This window comes from Lithobates pipiens, unplaced genomic scaffold (genome assembly GCF_037356315.1).
Source record: "Lithobates pipiens isolate NorthernLeopardFrog02 unplaced genomic scaffold, aLitPip1_a1.2 Scaffold_16, whole genome shotgun sequence".
Lineage (NCBI taxonomy): Eukaryota > Metazoa > Chordata > Amphibia > Anura > Ranidae > Lithobates > Lithobates pipiens.
In genome coordinates this window covers 638,978,379-638,999,962 of record NW_027507748.1, presented here as the reverse complement: position 1 = coordinate 638,999,962, position 21,584 = coordinate 638,978,379, and the positions used below count along the sequence as shown (strand labels likewise).

The 21,584-nt window shown below is 43.9% G+C and overlaps 1 protein-coding gene across 7 annotated transcripts in view; it reads right to left on the bottom strand.

Annotated features, from left to right (window-relative positions):
• The window catches only part of LOC143984009 (uncharacterized), a 204,637-nt gene that overhangs the window by 69,791 nt on the left and 113,262 nt on the right, over positions 1–21,584 (bottom strand). For 6 of the 7 annotated variants that reach the window (XM_077484256.1, XM_077484255.1, XM_077484259.1 and 3 more), the window contains 4 exons: positions 19,190–19,242; positions 15,090–15,162; positions 5,644–5,675; positions 4,106–4,156 (listed from right to left, as the gene is read on the bottom strand). In XM_077484256.1, the coding sequence (XP_077340382.1) occupies positions 4,106–4,156; positions 5,644–5,675; positions 15,090–15,162; positions 19,190–19,242 (209 nt within the window). The remainder of the gene's footprint in view (positions 1–4,105; positions 4,157–5,643; positions 5,676–15,089; positions 15,163–19,189; positions 19,243–21,584) is intronic. The other variant, XM_077484260.1, reaches the window with a different exon arrangement.

Genomic DNA, 21,584 nt, shown 5'->3' with positions numbered 1-21,584 from the left:
TATAATACATTTACATTTTTGGTTGTAACATGACAAAATGTGGAAGATTTCAAGATGCCTCCTGTCGCATGCCTCGCTCGGGTGTCATTTTGACCCATCCTTCCACACAAATAGTCTTTAAATCTAGAAGGCTCCATGGGCCTCTTCTATGAATTCTGATCTTTAGTTCTGTCCTGTTGGATTCTAGCAGCTTTATTTTCTTTCTTTGAAACCAATTGAGAGTTTCCTTGGCTTTGTGTTTGGGATCATTGTCTTGCTGAAATGTCCACCCTCGTTGCATCTTTATCATCCTGGTAGATGGCAGCAGATTTTAATCAAGAATGTCTTGGTACATTTTTCCATTCATCCTTCAAAGATATGAAGTTTGCCAGTACCATATGATGAAAAAACAGCCCCATACCATGATGTTCCCACCTCCAAATTTCACTGTTGGTATGGTGTTTTTTGGGCGATGTGAAGTTCCATTTAACCTCCAAACAAGTTGTATATTATGGCATCCACTGTAATTCAGGCCGTACACCTGAATAGGGGGTGGCAGTGGCGGCCGTAGATAGATTCATGCTATGCATGAATTTATCCATTAGTCATATAGGGGGTGGCATGGAGAGAGGAAGTGGCACCCGGGAACCCCTAATGGACGGGCTCTGCCAGTGTTCATGCGTTATAATGGCCCAGTCAATGTCCAGACCTAAATCCAATTGAAAATTGCTGTTCACAGACGCTCTCCATCCAATCTGACAGAGCTTAAGCTATTTTGCAAAGAAGAATGGGCAAAAATTGCACTCTTTAGATCATTATTCATTTACATTATCTGTAATAGCTGTAAAACACTGCTTGTAACGCACAGAAACAGAACATTGCTGGCAAGAGGCATTGAATCCTTCTACGGGCCCATAAAAAGTATTGAATGTGATTTCACTAAAAATATAGAGCTGGCAAATACAACTTTGACTTATATATACATTTTGTGATTTGCCTGCTGTAAACACAGAAATGTTTCATTTTTCATTTTTTTTTTGGAGCTGACCAAACCCCCTGACCTTGTCCCGGTCAATCACTGTGTAAACTAACCCAGCAGCAGCACCTGCCGAGGGGCTAGTTAGAAAGGCGGCGGCGGCGACAACGGGGGGGGGGGAAGTAGTGAAAGGAGGCTTCTTTCTCTATAGCGGCTGGGTGCTGCAGTTGATTGTAGGTAGAGCCGGGCCCCTTGGGATGCTCGGGCCCCTTACTTCAGTACTGCCCGTACCCCCCTGATGGTGGCCCTGTCCTTCATAGAGCATAGGATACTCCTCAGAGACTCTCTAAGATCTACCCAACACAGTCTGACTGCTGTCCTAAATGCTTGAGTGACACAGGGACATTTATACACTTATATTAGTCCTGCCCTCTGATCCAGGAGTTTGAGAGGGGTGGTTGATGAGATCAATATAGTGGGCGATTTGTCTATAGACCTGGACCCTAGGATACTCCAAGGAATATGTGACACTGTTAATCCTAGTCTACACAAACAGCGGTTTGTTTTCAATACAGATTTTTATGCCAGGAAAACGAATTTGCTTAAATGGAAACAGGCTGGCCCCCCCCATGATACCACAATGGATGTCGACTGTTGGCACCATCCTACCCATCTACAAGCTTACCTACATGAGCTGTAAATGTCCTAAAAGGTTTAAGAAGATTTGGTGAGAGTGGGTGAAGTCCAGGCCTGTGGCTACCTAAAGACTAACCACTGCATACCATATGTTGAGAGACTAATGTACGGACTAATATGATGGTACTACATTTCTGCCCTCCCCCTCTCCCTCTGACCCTCAAACCCTGTCTCCTCCTCCTCCCCCCCCTATTCCTCACTCCCCTTTCTCCAACCTTTCCTTCCCCTCCCATGCCCCTTTTTTTACTGTTGTACTACCTCACTGCTACATTCTTTCTCTCTTCTATTTTCACCCTGTAAATTTCCACTTCATTGGATTCAACTGCTTGACCCTTAGTTGCTATACTGTATAACATGCACTCTCTGAGAGCTTTTTGTGTACAATGCTACTTATTTGATATGATATAGTGAACTGTGTGCCTTACAGTTCTTTGTGATTTTTTTTGTATTTTTCTATGATCAATAAAAACTTTTCTGTTAAAAAAATTAAAAAAGATAACTGGCCAGGCTAGGGACATTCAAATATTTACATATTCTTAACCACTTGCCAACCAGCCATCGTCACTATACGGCAGAAGGTCGACGCTCATGTGCGAGCCACTGTACCTGTATAGCGGCTCACGCAGACGCAGTTGTGAACAGGCGCGTGCCACCGGTGGCACGCTGTAGGAGCATGCCCGTGGGTCGGAAGGACTCGATGTGCGATGGCGACCTGTGATCACCTAGTACAGAGGCAGGACGGGGATCTGCCAGTGTAAACAAGTGGATCCCTGTTCTGACAGGGTACATGTTAGAGATCTTCTGTTCCCAGTGATCGGGAAAAGTGATCTCTGTCATGTCCCAGTAAGCCCATCCCTGTCCCAGTAAGCCCTTCCCCCCTACAGTTAGAACACACTTAGGAAACACACCTAACCCCACCCCTAGTGTTAACCCCTTCCCTGCCAGTGTCATTTTTACATTGTTATAGCACTGATCAATGTAATAATGTCGCTGGTCCCCAAAAAGTGTCATTTGGGGTCAGATTTGTCCGCCGCAATGTTGCAGCCCTGCAAAATAAAATAAAAAATAAATCGCAGATCGCCGCCATTACTAGTAAAAACTATTTAAAAAAATAAACGGCCCTAAATCTATCCCATAGTTTGTAGACATGATAACTTTTGTGCAAACCAATCAATATACGCCTATTGCGATTTCTTTTACCAAAAATATGTAGAAGAATATATATTGGCCTAAACTGATGAATAAATGGGTTTGTTTATAGTGCAAAAAAATAAAACCCCACAGGTGATCAAATACCACCAAATGAAAGCACTATTTGTGGGAAAAAAAGGACGTCAATTTTGTTTTGGTACAGCGTCACAAGACACCGCAATTGTCAGTTAAAGCGATGCAGTACTATATCGCAAAAAATGGCCTGGTCATTAAGGGGGCAAATCCTTCCAGGCCTTAAGTGGTTAAAGCGGACCTTCCCCCAATATATACTGACATTGCTCTTTCAGGGTAATGTGTCAAAATATATTTAAGTCTGTTTTTTTCCCTCCTACTTTACCACAATAGTCCTATGTATAAACTGCTATGTACCTACCCTCTATGCTGCCATTTTCAAATGTTGCATCATCAGTGGCCAGCTTTTTCTTCCTAGTTCCTTTGCTGGCCCACCGATAATGGCATGGCAGTTCTGTCGCGCAAGATTTGGAGTGGCCTGTTGAAAAATAACCCCTAATTTCAAAAAAGTTTTTGTGTTTTTTTTTTATGGATAGGCATGGATTTTTGTGTTTGGGGGGGGCACAGGTCTGCCTTAACATACAAAAAAAGAGCTTTAAAACACTGACCTCTGTGGGCAACCGAGGAGAAATGTATCTTCCTAAATCACAACAAAGATTCTGAAGTCTGGTAAAAAATTATTTTCAAATGGCTTATAAAGTCCCCACTATCTGAGAGATCAAGAGGGAATTGAATTGCTGCACTGTGCCTGCAGCTACAAAGGTCAGTAAGGTTTTTTTTTTTTAAACCTTAACCATTGCTTGTTAGGAATATATAAATATTTAATTGCCCATAGCCTGAACAACTGAACCAGTCTGACATTTTAACCTAAAGACCAATTTTTATTTCACTGCACACACGATGAAAGAATCACTGCATTTTTCAAAGGAAAATGCAATACTCCTCTAGGAGCCACAGAAGAAATGTTTTGGGTGAAGTGGGACACGGTTAAACGTTTTGCCAGATCTTCACTGCTCTTTGGTACCTTGATGGGTACTGCTGGTCCATTTCTGGCATTGTTGTAATAGTATGTAAGCTATGCTTTGTTCCACCCTTGAGTCCTCTAACTAATATCACTGGCAATCATAAAATACTTATATGCCCACTACCCAACAAGCAACATTCCATAGGATTATTTAGAGAAATCACTGGCCACAATGACAACAATCAGCTGGCTAGTGTGATATATACCTCAGGAATGTTTTCCACGGTCTCATTGGAAGCATCTTTAATTTGCTCCACCTGGAAATAAATATTTAAAAAAAATAATCATACATTATGTTAAAATCCAACTTTTAGACTGAAAAAAAAAAAAACAAAAAAAAAAAACCTCACATTAAAAGGTAATATTTATTCAAGTATATTAGTCAATTGCAGTTCTAAAGACCTATCACAGAGTCCCTCCTTCACGGATTTTCCACCCACTACACAGTTATCCCATTTGAGCCCCCGGTCGCACAGTCTCACCATCACAGAGCTCCCCAATTACAGGGTCCGTATTCACGTCAGATGCCTACTTTTTGGCTGCAGCAGTGATGTAGAGGGCAGGAGGTGGAGCAAGTCAGGAGGAGATGGGCCTTTGTCCTCTCTTGAATGCTGGGGGTGACCCTGTATGCCTCCTGCCCTGGATCAGTATCACGCAGGGATCCTGCCCTAGAGCATAATCTGTTTGTATGGTGCTGGCAGTCGGCCTGTCCATACCATGGCAACACTTGACACTCATGATCCAGGGCATACTGGGTTCTATGATCATAGCAACCCATCCTACAATAATGGGATGTAGATGTAAATACAGGAGTAATGTCACAAGGCTATGTGATGTTATCAGCCAAGTTGTAAACATGGGAGGCCGCAGATGTCATAGGAGATAAGTAAGAGCCCGACTTAGACATGACCTGGGGCGACTTACAACACGACTTTAAGTCGCCCCCAGGCCAAGCGACTTTTGCCGTGGCCAATCAGAGAATAAGCTCTGAAGGGGGAACTCCACGTCAAATTTATGAAAAAAAATTTGTGCGGGTTCCCCCTCTGAGAGCATACCAGGCCCTTAGGTCTGGTATGGATTCTAAGGGGAACCCCCTACACCGAAAAAACGGCATGGGGGTCCCCCCAAGATCCATACCAGACCCTTATCTGAGCACGCTACCCGGCCAGCCAGGAAAGGGGGTGGGGACGAGCGAGTGCCCCCCCAAGCCGTACCAGGCCGCGTGCCCTCAACATGGGGGGGGTGCCTTGTCCTCATGTTGATGAGGACAAGGGCCTCTTCCCGACAACCTTGACCGTTGGTTGTCGGGGTCTGCGGGCGGGGGGCATTAAGACGGCTCTCATTCACTTACATTGATTTTTACATGTTGTCCGACCTGAGGCGACTAGGGGCGACCTGAAGTCGGATCTGAGTCGCCCCTGTGTGAACCGGCTCTAGGGAGGGGAGCTGGGGGATTTTCTAAAATGCATGAAGTTTTCTTTGAAACTTTATAAACTGAGAATCATGTAGGGAAAGTGCAAACAATACATCTGGGTTGCATGATATGGGCAATGCTTTGAAGACTTGCATGCATGTGCCTGTACAGTATTACCACTAGTCCATATTAATGGTGTATTTTGATGGAAAGCATACCAATGATGCAGAAAGCAATATTTTTTAAACACCAAATTAAGACAAAGATCAATGCTTCCTTTACGGTTTCAGAAAACGAAACTGCGTCAATAAAAATAAACAAAGAACTTACATCGCAGTCATATGTGGAGATGTCCAATGAACCTGAAATGAGATCCAAATAAGGTTTTCTTTGCATTGTTTTGGGGGAAACATAACGTAATGCCAGAGCTCTCCCTACATAGGCTTAGTATTTTACATAATATATGCAATGCCTCCTAGTAGGTTGCTAGTAGAATTACAGTAGCTAACATTCGTTTTTGGCTCTTTAGACAATGGTAGAGCAGAGTTTGATTATCCCCCTATTTACTGGCAGGTTCTAGAATACAGTGGGTTGGAAGAGGCAGAACCTGGGCTGAATATTCATACAGCCTCAGCCAATCTCTGGTCAGGGGGCACCTTAATTCTACACAATGAAGTATACTGTGATCTGATCTATGCTGTCTGAGTAATGAGCCTACATTTGCAATAGAGGGAAAGGCTGTATGAAATGTATATTATAATATACACATATATATACACACACACACGGGCATAGCATAAGGGGTTACAGGGGTCACAGTCGCAACCGCACCCCTAGCTGGGGGCCCCTGCAGCCTCCCTGTCATATTATCATATCCTCCACAAAATCTAGTTCCGATCAGAGAATTTCACAGTTCAGAAGGGCAACATAAAAGCCAGATATACCCTGTGAAGACTGACAGACTGTGTGTAAAGGAATGTGATTTCAGCCGTGTGTGTGTGTGTGTGGGGGGGGGGGGGCTGTATCCAGTGCTGGGAAAGGAGCTCTGCCAGGGGTCCCTGTCCTCTAATTCTCCAGCGGTAATCCCTGTCCTCTGATGTAAAGAGGAACTCTAAACTCTTAAGCCACTTTGAGTATCTTGCCGTGCGGTGGATGTATCTGCACGCACGTTGGAAGTGGTGGGTGGTTTTGCATCGGGGCCCACAAGCTTCAAGCTACGCCTCTGTGTAATATATATATATATCTATATATATATATATATATATATATATATATACACACACACACACACACACACACACATATATATATGCACCCACAACACACACACTTTGTCCACCATGGGCCTACATTATGAAATATAAACAGATCATCAAAAAGAAGAAAGATATAGGTGGAAGTAGGGGAATAAGAGAAGTTAAATGAAAGCAAGTATTTTGTGTGTGAGGGTGTGCACGTTTCCTGTCTGTCATTTGTGCATGATGCTAAGTACTCAAATCTAGTCGGACATGTTTTTTCAGATTTCTCTGCCGGTGGCAAAACATACCCCCCCACCACGTACTTCATGACATTATCAGTAAGAATGATCAGTTTGTTACAGAATATCAATTATCTTCGGACAACTGACAAACGTCTTACAAAGCAAACAGATTTAAAATCCAATTCTGATTTTACTAGAGTTCTTGGTAATATGGCACCATGAGTCACAGGCCTTCAACCAACTTACAGCTAGAGGCATTTTGTTCCTTTGTGTTCTGATGTTGGCTTCAAACAATTTTAAACTTATGTCTACAAATTTGAAATGCTGCAAAGTGACTCAGCACAGTTTAGCAGCACATCTCTATCTACCTCTTTATTGTTAGGGACAGAGAGAGGCTAATATGTATGGCAAGGCAGAGCTTAGGAAACAATGTTTTCAATATGAAAGGTGAGAAATCATCAATTAGAAGTTGGTGGGTTGGAGGTCCAAGACCTAAATCATAATCATACCTGTGGGTAACAGCCTAGACTTAAGTGTGTAGTATGAGTGCATACATATTTTTTCAGCCTCTTATACATGAAAGGTGCATACATGTGTTCAGTAGAGGACATACAGTACACCAACTGGTGTAGGTCTCTAATCTGATTATTGAGGGGGTCAGTCTGTGCAAAGGAGCTGTTAGGAGCTCATTGCTCCGTACTGCCCAAGCTGGGACAGTGAAAGGCCGAGCCTGTGAGAATGTAGCAGCGGGGAGCTGCAGAAGAAACAGTAAGAGCTGAGAAGGTACAGTGTTTAGAGCACAAGCACTGGGGACTGTGTGTTTGATAGTCTGGAGGACCAAGCCAGGAGGCATAAGCAAATATACTGCAGAGAAGAGCCATGAGGTGGAGTCCTGTTTGTTTGTCACATGGATGATGAGAAACCCTGCGAGGGAAACTATTCCGATGTGAACTTTTATTTCCCTTTTCAATAAAAGTGGGCAGAAAAAGTCCCAAAACTGACTTTGTGGAGTGGACTCACTGTTTGGCGCTGCCAATGAGCTAAAATACCCCAAATCATCACAGCATATATTGTTCCAGTGTTTAACCACTTTCAGACCGGACCAATTTGCTGGTCAAAGACCAGACCACTTTTTGCGATTCGGCACTGCGTCGCTTTAACTGACAATTGCGCGGTCGTGTGACGTGGCTCCCAAACAAAATTGACATCCTTTTTTTCCCACAAATAGAGCTTTCTTTTGGTGGTATTTGATCACCCCTGCAGTTTTTATTTTTTGCGCTATAAACAAAAATAGAGCGACAATTTTGAAAAAAACGCATTATTTTTTACTTTTTGTTATAATAAATATCCCCCAAAAATATATAAAAAAAACATTTTTTTCCCTCAGTTTAGGCCGATACGTATTCTTCTACATATTTTTGGTAAAAAAAATCGCAATAAGCGATTATTGATTGGTTTGTGCAAAAGTTATAGCGTTTACAAAATAGGGATAGTTTTATAGCATTTTTATTAACCACTTGCCGACCGCCGCACGACGATGTACGTCGACAGAATGGCACGGGCAGGCATATGGGCGTACATGTACGTCCCTGCCTTCCCGCGGGTGGGGGGCCCGATCGGCCCCCCCCGGTGCCAGCGGCAGTCGGATTCCGTGCAGGAGCGATCCGGGATGAGGGGACGGCCATTCATTCATGGCCACCCCCTCGCGATCGCTCCTGACGAATGGAAGTGCATCATGACATCACTTCCTCTCCTGTAATGTAAACACAGGCAGAGGAAGTGATGTAATCTCTCCTCCGTGTCGGTATTTTTCGTTCCGGCACCGAGGAGAGAGGATCGGTGAGTTGCACAAATACTACACAATACAGTAGAACACGCCAGGCACACTTTCACCCCCCCTTCACCCCCCGATCACCCCTGCACCCCCAGTCACAGTGACACCAATTGCATTTTTTTTTTAAATTATTGCATTGGTGTCATTTGTGACTGCAATAACTGTTAGGGCAGTTAGGGTTAGCCCCCTTTAGCTCTAGGGTACCCCCCTAACCCCCCCAATAAAGGTTTAACCCCGTGATCACCCCCCGTCGCCAGTGTCACTAAGGCTGGGTTCACATTGCAGCGGTTTATGAGAACGGATGTGATTCGCACCGCACTGCAGTGCAAATCACATCCGATCTCTGTGCGATGCGAGTTCAGCCATACAGATAGTATGGCTGAATTTGCATCGCACCCGCCGCAAACTCGCACGGGACCCTTTTTTTGGTCCGCAGCAGAATCGGATCGCATGGGTGTTCACACCATGCGATCCGATTCCTGTCCGAGTTTGTAGATCGCACTGCGATATGCGAACTGATCTGGGGTGTCATTAACATTTCACTGACACTCCCTGCAGTTCGCATAGGGCAGTGTGAACTGCCGCCGGGAGGCATGCGATGCGGGAACCCGCCGCTGTATTAGTGTCACAGGTGACGCTAGTTAGGCAGGTAGGTATTTAGGTTCGCCGCAGCTTTTTATAGCGCCAGGAACCCCCATATACTACCGCATAAAGCCCCCTGATTGCCCCCTAGTTAACCCTTTCACCAGTGATCACCATATAATTGTTACAGGTGACGCTGGTTGATTAGTTTTTTTTTTTATAGTTTCAGGGCACCCGCCATTTATTACCTAATAAAGGTTTAACCCCCTGATCACCCAGCGGGTGATATAAGTTTGAGGGTCAGATAAGGTCTGCGTCGCCCCAGGCAGCGTCAGGTTAGTGCCAGTACCGCTAACACCCACGCGCAAAGCATACACCTCCCTTAGTAATATAGTATTTGATCAGATCTATATTAGCGTCGCCAGCAGTTTAGGTTTCCCAAAACGCATTGTTAGCGGGATCAGCCCAGATACCTGCTAGCACCTGCGTTTAGCCCCTCCACCAAGCCCAGCCCAGCCCACCCAAGTGCAGTATCGATCGATCACTGTCACTTACAAAACACAACACACATAACTGCAGCGTTCGCAGAGTCAGGCCTGATCCCTGCGATCGCTAACAGTTTTTTTTGTAGCGTTTGGATACAGTCGCTGACAGCCTAGGTGCTTTTTTACCTGCAAGTCTCACTAGTGTACCCCTAAATTTAGGGGTGTCTACTTTCCAAAATGGGGTCATTTGGGGGGGGGTTTGTGTTATTTTGGCATTTTATGGCCTTCAAAACTGCGATAGGTAGTGAGGAGTGAAATCAAAAATTTACACCCTTAGAAATCTTGAAGGCGGTGCTTGGATTTTGGGGCCCCGTACGCGGCTAGGCTCCCAAAAAGTCCCACACATGTGGTATCCCCGTACTCAGGAGAAGCAGCAGAATTTATTTTGGGGTGTCATTTCACATATGCCCATGGCATGTGTGAGCAATATATCATTTAGTGACAACTTTGTGAAAAAAAAATAAAAAAAATAAAAGTCTGTAATATTCCCGCAACTTGTGGCAAAATATAAAATATTCCATGGACTCAACATGCCTCTCAGCAAATAGCTTGGGGTGTCTACTTTCTAAAATGGGGTCATTTGTGGGGATTTTGTGCCATATTGGCATTTTATGGCCTTCAAAACTGTAATAGGTAGTGAGGAGTGAAATCAAAAATTTACACCCTTAGAAATCCTGAAGGCGGTGCTTGGTTTTCGGGGCCCCGTACGTGGCTATGCTCCCATAAAGTCCCACACGTGTGGTATCCCCGTACTCAGGAGAAGCAGCAGAATTTATTTTGGGGTGTCATTTCACATATGCCCATGGCATGTGTGAGCAATATATCATTTAGTGACAACTTTGTGAAAAAAAAAAAAGTTTGTAATATTCCCGCAACTTGTGGCAAAATCTAAAATATTCCATGGACTCAACATGCCTCTCAGCAAATAGCTTGGGGTGTCTACTTTCTAAAATGGGGTCATTTGGGGGGGTTTTGTGCCATCTTGGCATTTTATGGCCTTCAAAACTGTAATAGGTGGTGAGGAGTGAAATCAAAAATTTACGCCCTTAGAAAGCCTGAAGGCGGTTCTTGGCTTTCGGGGCCCCGTACGCAGCTAGGCTCCCAAAAAATCCCACATATGTGGTATCTCCGTACTCAGGAGAAGCAGCAGAATTTATTTTGGGGTGTCATTTCACATATGCCCATGGCATGTGTGAGCAATATATCATTTAGTGACAACTTTGTGAAAAAATAAATAAATAAAAGTTTGTAATTTTCCCGCAACTTGTGGCAAAATATAAAATATTCAATGGACTCAACATGCCTCTCAGTAAATAGCTTGGGGTATCTACTTTCTAAAATGGGGTCATTTGTGGGGGTTTTGTGCCATCTTGGCATTTTATGGCCTTCAAAACTGTAATAGGTAGTGAGGAGTGAAATCAAAAATTTACGCCCTTAGAAAGCCTGAAGGCGGTGCTTGGTTTTCGGGGTCCCGTACGCGGCTAGGCTCCCAAAAAGTCCCACACATGTGGTATCCCTGTACTCAGGAGAAGCAGCAGAATTTATTTTGGGGTGTCATTTCACATATGCCCATAGCATGTGTGAGCAATATATCATTTAGTGACAACTTTGTGAAAAATAAAGTTTGTAATTTTCCCGCAACTTGTGGCAAAATATAAAATATTCCATGGACTCAACATGCCTCTCAGTAAATAGCTTGGGGTGTCTATTTCTAAAATGGGGTAATTTGTGGGTGTTTTGTGCCATCTTGGCATTTTATGGCCTTCAAAACTGTGATAGGTAGTGAGGAGTGAAATTACAAATGTATGCCCTTAGAAATCCTGAAGGCGGTGCTTGGATTTCGGGGCCCCGTACGCGGCTAGGCTTCCAAAAAGTCGACCACATGTGGTATCCCCGTACTCAGGAGAAGCAGCAGAATGTATTTGGGGGTACAATTCCACATATATCCATGGCATGTGTGAACAATATATCATTTAGTGACAACTTTGTGTAAAAAAAATATATATATATTGTGGCAGCACGCAGGTAAAATCACCTGGTTGTATTCAGGATGGGAAATATGTGTGTCCTAGATTCAGGCTGTATGCAGACTTTTACAATTAGAGGGGAAGAGTTAATGAGCCCAGCTGTAGTAAGTGGGCTCATTAAGGCCTCTACAAAAAACCCCAGCATGCATAGGGAGATGCTCCATCCTGGAACCAGTTTTGTGTGTATAGACTGGGGAGTCTGAGATCTGTTCTGTGCGGTGAGTTAACGCCTGTGTGGCAAACCCCTACAATAGAGACAGGGACTGGGGCAGCACAAGGCTGCACCCAGTTGTTAGACAGGGAGTCTACGTGTGTAGTTAGAGGTCAAGCTGACCAGGATTTATTTTCTTGTTTTATTTTGTTTGGCTGTTATATGTATCACTGCATGTAGCCTAAATAAACCGGACCTTTTGTTTTTTTGCACCTACACCGCTGTCTGCTGTGCCTGACTTTGTGTTATGAACCCATCCAGGGGGTCACACACACCCGCTACCGAGCTAACCCCCTCACAATATATATTTTTTTGTCATTATTCAATCGCTTGAGGCAAAAAAATTAAATATTCAATGGGCTCAACATGCCTCTTATCAATTTCCTTAGGGTGTCTACTTTCCAAAATGGGGTCATTTGGGGGGATTTTGTACTGCCCTGCCATTTTAGCACCTCAAGAAATGAGATAGGCAGTCATAAACTAAAAGCTGCGTAAATTCCAGAAAATGTACCTTAGTTTGTAGATGTGACAACTTTTGCGCAAACCAATAAATATACAGTTATTGACTTTTTACCAAAGACAGGTGGCTGAATACATTTTGGCCTAAATTTATGACTAAAATTTAGTTTATTGGATTTTTCTAATAACAAAAAGTAGAAAATATCATTTTTTTTTCAAAATTTGCGGTCTTTTTACGTTTATATCGCAAAAAATAAAAATCGCAGAGTCAGTCAAATACCTTTAAAAGAAAGCTCTATTTGTGGGAAAAAAAGGACGCAAATTTTGTTTGGGTACAACATTGCATGACCACGCAATTACCAGTTAAAGCAGCGCAGTGCCAAATTGTAAAAAGACCTCTGGTCATTGACCAGCAAAATGGTCCGGTCTGAAAGTGGTTAATAATTTTTTATTACTTTTTTTTTTTACTAGTAATGGCGGCGATCAGCGATTTTTATTGTGACTGCGACATTGTGGGGGACTCATCGGACATTTTTGACACATTTTTGGGACCATTGTCATTTATACAGTAATCACTGCTATATAAATGCAGTGATTCCTGTGTAAATGACACTGGCAGTGAAGGGGTTAACCAGTGGGTGGCAGTGTAGGGGTTAAGTGTTCCTAGGGGTGTGTTACTAACTGTGGGGGGTTGGGCTTTCATTTAGTGAACACTGATCTCTGCTCCAATCACATGGAGCAGAGATCAGCGTCACTAGTTGCTAGGCAGAATGAAGAAATGCTGTTTACAACGGCATTTCTTCATTTGGCCGCTCCGTGAGACGATTGCAGGGATGCCCGCGGCGATCGAGTCCGCGGGTCCCGCGACTGGACTCACGGAGGTCCCAACCAGCGCTCCCGATGGCAGGGCGGCAAATTTAAAGGGACGTACATGTACGCCCATTTGCCTGCCCGTGCCATTCTGTCGACGTACATCGTCGTGCGCTGGTCGGCAAGTGGTTAAAGAAGAACTTAACTCTTAGTTCCATTTAATCAACCCTCCCCAAGCAGAATTAAGTGTTTTATTCCTGTGTTTTTTTTTTTATTTGACCCTGCCCACCGCTTCCATTTTTGCCTAGGCCAGAATGATGTATCCCTAGTCTTGCAGCCTCCTGAGACTTTTACCACATCTCCCAGGAGGCTGTAGGATTGGGTACACATAACAGCCAAGGACCAGGCCAGAGGGCAAGCCCAGGGAATCATCAGTAGCTGGCTGTCTGACCCAGAAGAGGCAAGAAGAAAGGCAAGAAGAGACCAAGATGGTGGTGCTGGAACCATTGTATGTCACCTGAACAGCAGAACACAGCTGGTTAAGGCTGGATTTACTGTGGAGGTGATTATTTTGAAGAAAATCCAGCACTACAGGCAAGAAAATAAATAAATAGAGGTAGCTGAGTACTACTTTAAAGTAGATGTAAATCCCATTCATGGAATCTGACCTGAGCACATATGTGTTTATTTATCTCTCTCCAAAGCCCTAAGTGCCGAGCTGCTCAGTTCCTCTGTTATCAGCATGATAACTTCTGACAAGCTCTCTGACACAAGAGATAAAAGCTGCTGGAAATTTGTGTCAGGGAGGTAAATTCGAGATAGATTAGAAGAGAGCTTGTCTATTCACAGTACAGATCTGCAAGTTTATTCATTCCTCTGCCTATGTGTAGGGGGGGTGTGCGCCTTTCCTCCAATCAGCTCATGCAGTATATGTCCAGAATCCCCTCCCACTGCTGAAACAGGAAGAAAAATGTATAACATGATGTGCACTTTCTAAAGAATGTATAAAGCTGAAGACTGCAGATATACATGAAAAACTTATGTAGGGAGATTTGTTTAATCTCTGTGTATCATCTAAGGGTGTTCACTTCACTGGGTATATGTGAGGGTTTACATCCACTTTAAAGCGGAGGTCCACCCTAAAATGGACCTTCCGCTCATCGGATTCCTCCCCCCCTCCGGCGCCACAATTGGCACCTTTCAGGGGGGAGGGGGGTGCAGTTACCTGGATAATCCAGGTAACTGCACCCACTTCCGGGCTAGCTCTCTGCGGAAAGGGGCGTACATTACGCCCCTTTCCGCAAGTGCCCCGCTGCCTGCTGGGAAACACACAGATCCCAGAGGCAGCGGGGACCGTCCTCATTGCGCAGCGCGGCTCGCGCATGCGCAGTAGGGAACCGGGAAATGAAGCCGAAAGGCTCCATTTCCTGATTCCCATACCCAAGATGGCGGCGGCAGCACTCGAGTGTCGATCTATAGATCGGCTTCGGGTGCCGACATCGCGGGCGCGCTGGACAGGTAAGTGTCACTATTTTAAAAGTCAGCAGCTGCAGTATTTGTAGCTGCTGACTTTAAAAAAAAAAAAAAAAACGCGGAGTCCCGGCGGACTCCCGCTTTAAGGTAAACTTTTTCCAGGGAGAAACATGGTGGTCACCATTGCTAACCTCGTTCCAAAAATGCCTAGCTATTATGCCATAAGAATTGTGAATTACTGTTATGAATTTAATTTTGTGAACTATATTATAGTTACAATTGTGTACTGCTTTTTTTCTTTAGATTTAAATTTGAATATAAACAATCAATGAAATAAAAAATTGTATGTGCTTACCCCCAACTTCATCATACAATAGAGAATAGGCATCCCTTTCCTCGTGTGGCATATTCAACAGAGCAGCTTCAAGCTTTCATTATAAAGAAAAAACATCAGACCATAATTTATAGTTTTGTTTTAAAAAGACAAACTTCATGCCTGACAGTTGAACCCCTACCTTTTTTTTAACTGGCCTGTGCAGGGATATCATGTTTTGGGAAATATTGGTATACCATAAATATTGAATATAGTGAATAGAAGATAATTTTGCAAACCCAGAGCTGCAAGTTACTTTTGTATCCACAATTCTTTAAGTTCTGTGGTCTGTAGAGTTTTGTGATCAATTCCAGCAGTGAGTCCCAATGAGCTAGGGCCCTTTCACCTGGTCATTCCAATCAGGTCTACCAGTCAGTCTTTCAGGCGGACTTGACTGGAAGCTCCATGGAGCCCTACAGGTAGGCAGATGTAAAAGGCCTTGTGCCCTTTTACACGCACCACTGATCCAGGTCTGGAAAAAAAAACAGAAATGTGCTCTGTGTCCTTTTCCATTTTTTTGGACTTCAACGTGACAGATCAGAGGTAGTCTGATGTATACAGACAGTAGAGTTGCTCATGAAGGTGTCACGAGTCCTTCGGGCACAAATTGAATGGGCAAGGATGTCATAAAAATAGATAGATCTGTCATATACAGTATCTCCCAAAAGTGAGTACATCCCTCACATTTTTGTAAATATTTTATTATATCTTTCTTATGTGAAAACACTGAAAAAATTACACTTTGCTACAATGTAAAGTAATGAGTGTGCAAATCAATAATACACTCACTAATGCCCTTTCACCTGTGTATTTACCACTGCGCTTCCAGCAAAATAACCCTTCCCCACTTAAGCAGCCACTTAAAATAATGTGTAATTTCTGTGTATTTGTTCCTATTATAAATAATTGAAACACGTGGCGCTAAACCAAGTGACTATTACACCACTAAATATTATACTACAAAGTGCATCAAATATAGCTCAAAAAAATGGTATACATAAATAAAAAATAAATAAATTATTAATAGTAAATAAACATTAAATAAAAATAAATAACCCAGTGAATAAATCATAGGCACACTATACATTTAAACACTCCTCAGGGAGTATTGCAGAGCATATGCAGTGTTCATACAATGTTGCAAAAGTCTGTGAATCTCCAAAACATATTTCACTTTAACAAGAAATATTGATCAGTGTTTTTTTCTCTCTCAAACCACCTTCCCTTCACCACAGCGCTGTGAAATTTGATTCCTCTCCCCCTTATGTGAATTAACTCACCGACTAAATCAACCTCACACGCAACGTGTTTGGCAGAAAAGCTCTTTCCGAACCCTTTTTGCAGTGATGTGGATGACAGGCATAAAATCCTTCACTTCAGAGGGAGAAAAGCTGACCCAATTGACACTTTCATAGACAGTGCTCTCATGAAATAGAAAAAAGGAAATGCTCCCATAGCGTGATACCGTAAAAAAAATTTCAATCACACATAATAAGATCCTCTTAAGTTACACTTACATTTAAAAAACTTGCAACCACGCCAAATAAGTCAAGCCACAGCAAACTTTAAAACAGCTGATTGCCAAAGCATTGGTGATTTTTAGCAGACCCAGGGTATGCGAGACACACTCTTTAAATCTCTCGCTGCTCCTTGGCCTCGCCAGCACCTTGGTGAAGATAGACATGAGCTGTCCGATGGTTCCTCTCACTCTGTTACCTAGTAGCCACGCCCCATGATTAAGTCAAGTGAATGAAGAAACATGTCGGGGGGTGGCTACTAGGTAACAGAGTGAGAGGAACCATCGGACGGCTGTGTGTGATTAAAAGTTTTTTTACGGTATCACGCTATGGGAGCATTTCCTTTTTTCTATTTCATGAGAGCACTGTCTATGAAAGTGTCAATTGGGTCAGCTTTTCTCCCGCTGAAGTGAAGGATTGTACGCCTGTCATCCACATCCCTGCAAAAAGGGTTTGGAAAGAGCTTTTCTTTGTAGTATAATATTTAGTGGTGTAATAGTCACTTGGTTTAGACCCACGTGTTTCAATTATTTATAATAGGAACAAATACACAGAAAGTAGTGAGTATACAGCTTGTATAACAGTGTAAATTTGCTGTCCCCTCAAAATAACTCAACACACAGCCATTAATGTCAAAACCGCTGACAACAAAAGTGAGTACACCCCTAAGTGAAAATGTCCAAATCGGGCGCAATTAGCCATTTTCTCTCCCTGGTGTCATGTGACTCGTGAATATTACAAGGTATCAGGTGTGAATGGGGAGCAGGTATGTTAACTTTGGTGTTATCACTCTCACTCTCTTATACTGGTCACTAGAAGTTCAACATGGCACCTCATAGCAAAAATCTCTGTGAGGCTCTAAAAAAAAAAGAATTGTTGCTCTACAAAATGATGGCCTAGGCTATAAGAAGATTGGTAAGACCCTGAAACTGAGCCGCATCATGGTGGCCAAGCCCATATAGCAGTTTAACAGTTTCACTCAGAACAGGCCTTGCCAGAAGTTGGGCGCACATGCTCAGCGTCATATCCAGAGGTTGTCTTTGCAAAATAGATGTATGAGTGCTGCCAGCAATGCTGCAGAGGTTGAAGGGGTGGCTGTCATACCAGAAGGAAGCCTCTTCTAAAGATGATGCACAAGAAAGCCTGCAAACAGTCTGCTGAAGACATGCAGACTAAGGACAGGGATTACTGGAGCCATGTCCTGTGGTCTGATGAGACCAAGATAAAATTATTGGGTTCAGATGGTGTCAAGTGTGTGTGGCAGCAACCAGGTGAGGAGTACTAATAAAAGTATGTCTTGCCTACAGTCTAGCATGGTGGTGGGAGTGTCATGGTTTGGGGCTGCATGAGTGCTGCCGGCACTGGGGAGCTACAGTTCTTTGAGGGAACCAAAATGCCAACATATACTGTGACATACTGAAGCAGAGCATGAGCCCCTCCCTCTCGGAGACAGGGCCACAGGGCAGTACTCCAACATAACGACCCCAAACACACCTCCAAGATGACCACTACCTTCCTAAAGAAGCTGAGGGTAGAGGTGATGGACTGGCCAAGCATGTCTCCAGACCTAAACCCTATTGAGCATCTGTGGGGCATCCTCAAATGGATAGTATAGGAGTGCAAGGTCTCTCACATTCACCAGCTCCGTTATGTCATCATGGAGGAGTGGAAGAGTACTCCAGTGGTAACCTGTGAAGCTCTGGTGAACTCCATGCCCAAGGGGGTTAAGGCAGTGCTGGAAAATAATGGTAATCACACAAAATATTGACACTTTGGGCCCAATTTGGACATTTTCACATAGGGAAGAGATGTACTCACTTTTGTTGTTTAGACATTAATGGCTACCACTATTTAACATTGTAGCAAAGTGTATACCCGCTGGCTGAATGAAAAATATTATATATATATATATATATATATATATATATATATATATATATTAGACAAATTTATTGGCTGCTTTATACAAACCTTAAAGTGGTTGTAAACCCTTACAAACCACTTTGACCTACAGGTAAGCCTAAATTAAGGCTTACCTGTAGGTCCAAGCAATATCTCCTAAACCTATATGGTTTAGGAGATATTTGCCCGAAAACGGGCACCGCTGTCTACGGCCCATGCGCCGTAGACAGCGGCATGCAGGCGCACTGAGCGCGACATTCTCAGCGACGGAGCTGCCGCGCGTGTCGGCTCCCGTGCGCATGCGCGGGAGTGACGTCATCGCGGCTTCGCCGAATGACAGCGGCGGAGCTGCGAGACCCCACCAACAAGATGGATGCGGTGGACTACAGGAGACAGCGGTGACTTCGCTGGCTCCTGTGTCAGGTAAGTGACACATAATGGGCTACTATGCGATGCATAGTAGTCCATTATGCTTTGCCTTTGCAGGGAATGAAAGAGGAAGTAAACTCATCAGGGTTTACTTCCTCTTTAAAGTTTCTATTGCTTTGCCTGCTCAAGCAAGTAATGTCTGGAAAAGCTAAAATCCTAAAATGAAAGTAGCTGGCCAGTAGGGAGAATACGGTATATAAGGTTGCAAAGAGTGCAGTAAGCAAATTCTCATACCTCTGGATTATTTCTTTTCCGTTTGCGCTTCTTATTTTTTGTGGGAAAACCACCTATAAGAATGTATTTGTATTTAGAGTTGAACTCTAAGCAGGTATGAATTAACACCAGTAAAAGCAAAAAAAAAAAAAAAAAAAAAAAAAAACATTAAGGCTGAAGTTTGATCTGCTTAAATGTTGCCTTTACTACCCCCACCCTAAATTAAAATGCTAAGGACTTTTTAAGATAAAACCTTCTGTTATTACATAGCTTATTTTAGACCCATCATTGGGTCTCTGTAATTCTCTATTCAATGAAGGCAAATCATGGTTGGTGGGGGGGGGGGGCATGGTGCTGTATCATAGTTTCAGGATCCAGCGATGTGCTCACCCGAGCCTTTTGTTGGGTCCCCGGTGTGGCATTTTAACTGTGGGCACCCGGCTGTGACAGCTTGCAGCATCACGGCTGGCTGCCCACTGCACTACGCATTGGGAAATGTCCCGCAGTCTTCTGGGGACCTCTGACATGTCCCAGAAGACTGCGTGAAGGGAGAAGAACCTGTCAAACAGGTACCTGCTTCCCAACCACCAAATGAGGAGTGGGGGAGGAGGCCTTAAAGCAGAACTTCCCCTTTTGGTTGAAGCTCTCTTTTACTCAAATACCAGTTTCTTGTAATTCACTGTATAAGAGCACTTAGCATTGCAGATGGGAGGGGCTGGACTACATGCCAATGAAGCTCTGCTATATACAGTGGGGAAATGATTTGGTCCCCTGCATGATTTTGTAAGTTTGCCCACTTACAAAGAAATGAAGGGTCTATAATTGTTATCATAGGTGTATTTAACCGCTAGCCGCCAGCTGGCCGTCATATGACGGGCAGGCGGCACTGCTCTCATTCTGGGAGGGAGTCATATGATGTCCCTGAATTTAAACAGGAAATGCGTGTATCCCTGTTTCTTCGGTGGCAGCATGTCATGGAGACACCGCTCGCCACCGAGGGGGGTGAACAGCCATTGGGTATGGCTGTTTACCTGTCAGGGCTGGCTTAGCCCTTCCTTCTCTGGGCTGGCTGCTCAGCTGTCAGCTAATTGCCAGCTCTCATCTCTCTCCACAGTTACCAGCTGTTCCTGATCATGCTCGTCTGACCTGCCTACTTAAAGCTGTGCAGCTCACTTCACCTCTGCCTTCGCCTTGGTCACATCACAAGAAATCATTTCCTGCGGTTCTGTTTAAAGACTGACTTGCTGACATCCCTTCTGGCTCCTTATCCTGCTTGATGTTGCTCTACTTGGATCCCTGACTTCTGGCCTGGCTGATTATCTGATCTGGTTATTGAACTCTGGCCTGGCTGACTACTCGATCTGGTTACTGGACTCTGGCTATGCTTTGACTACGCTTTTTCCATTTACCTTTTTATTTTTTATTAACAAACAAGTGTGATTTAATTGTACTTCTGTCTCGGTCTGATTCATGGTTTCTGACATTACCACGTGATCAGCTGTGATGAAGTCATGGCCGATCACAGTTGGTACCACCCCAGTTAGCACGACACATGCACACGATCTCGTAGAGCATTGCGCGTGCACTTCAGTGGCGGCGTGTTCCCAGAAACACTGCTCGTTACCAACGCTGGTAAACAGCCATTGGCTGGCGGCTATTTACCACGTGATCGGCTATGTGATCCTTTTACAGCCGATCACTAAATGTCAACAAACCGTGGTAATAAGATGTTACCGGGTTCTCCTCACACACCAATAAGGTGTGTGGAGGAGATTGTGGTAACATCTCATTAACGCTTACCGTGTACACCAATCACACTGATTGCCCCCCCAATAAAGAGGACCTGTCACCACCCATCAAAGTACCTATCACAGTTCATCTGAGTACCTGTTAGTCCATCAGAGTACCCCGAGTACCTGTCACAGTCCATCAGAGTACCCGAGTACCTGTCACAATCAATATGAGTACCCGAGTACCTATCAGTCCATATGTGTACCGAGTACCTTTCACCGCCCTTCAGAGTACCCGAATACCAGTCACCAGCCTATCAGAGTACCCAAATACCTGTCTCCAGCCAAACTGCGTACCCGAGTACCTGTCTGCAGCCCATCAGAGTACCGAGTACCTATGTGCATTCCATGCCTCATAGAATATACGTTGGGGTGTTTGCTTTAGAAAATGGGTTCATTTTGTGGGTAATTCCACTGGACTGGTGATCAAGGACCTTCAAAAGTGTGATAGGTAGGAATGAAATGAGATGTGTAATTTATGCCCATAGAACACCCGAAGGTGCTACTTTAATGTTGGTCAATGTTGGTGTAAAAGTCTCACACATGTGGTATTGCCATACTCGGGAAGAATAACAGAATGTATTTTGGGGTGTAATTTGTTGTATGCATATGCTGTGTGTGAGAAA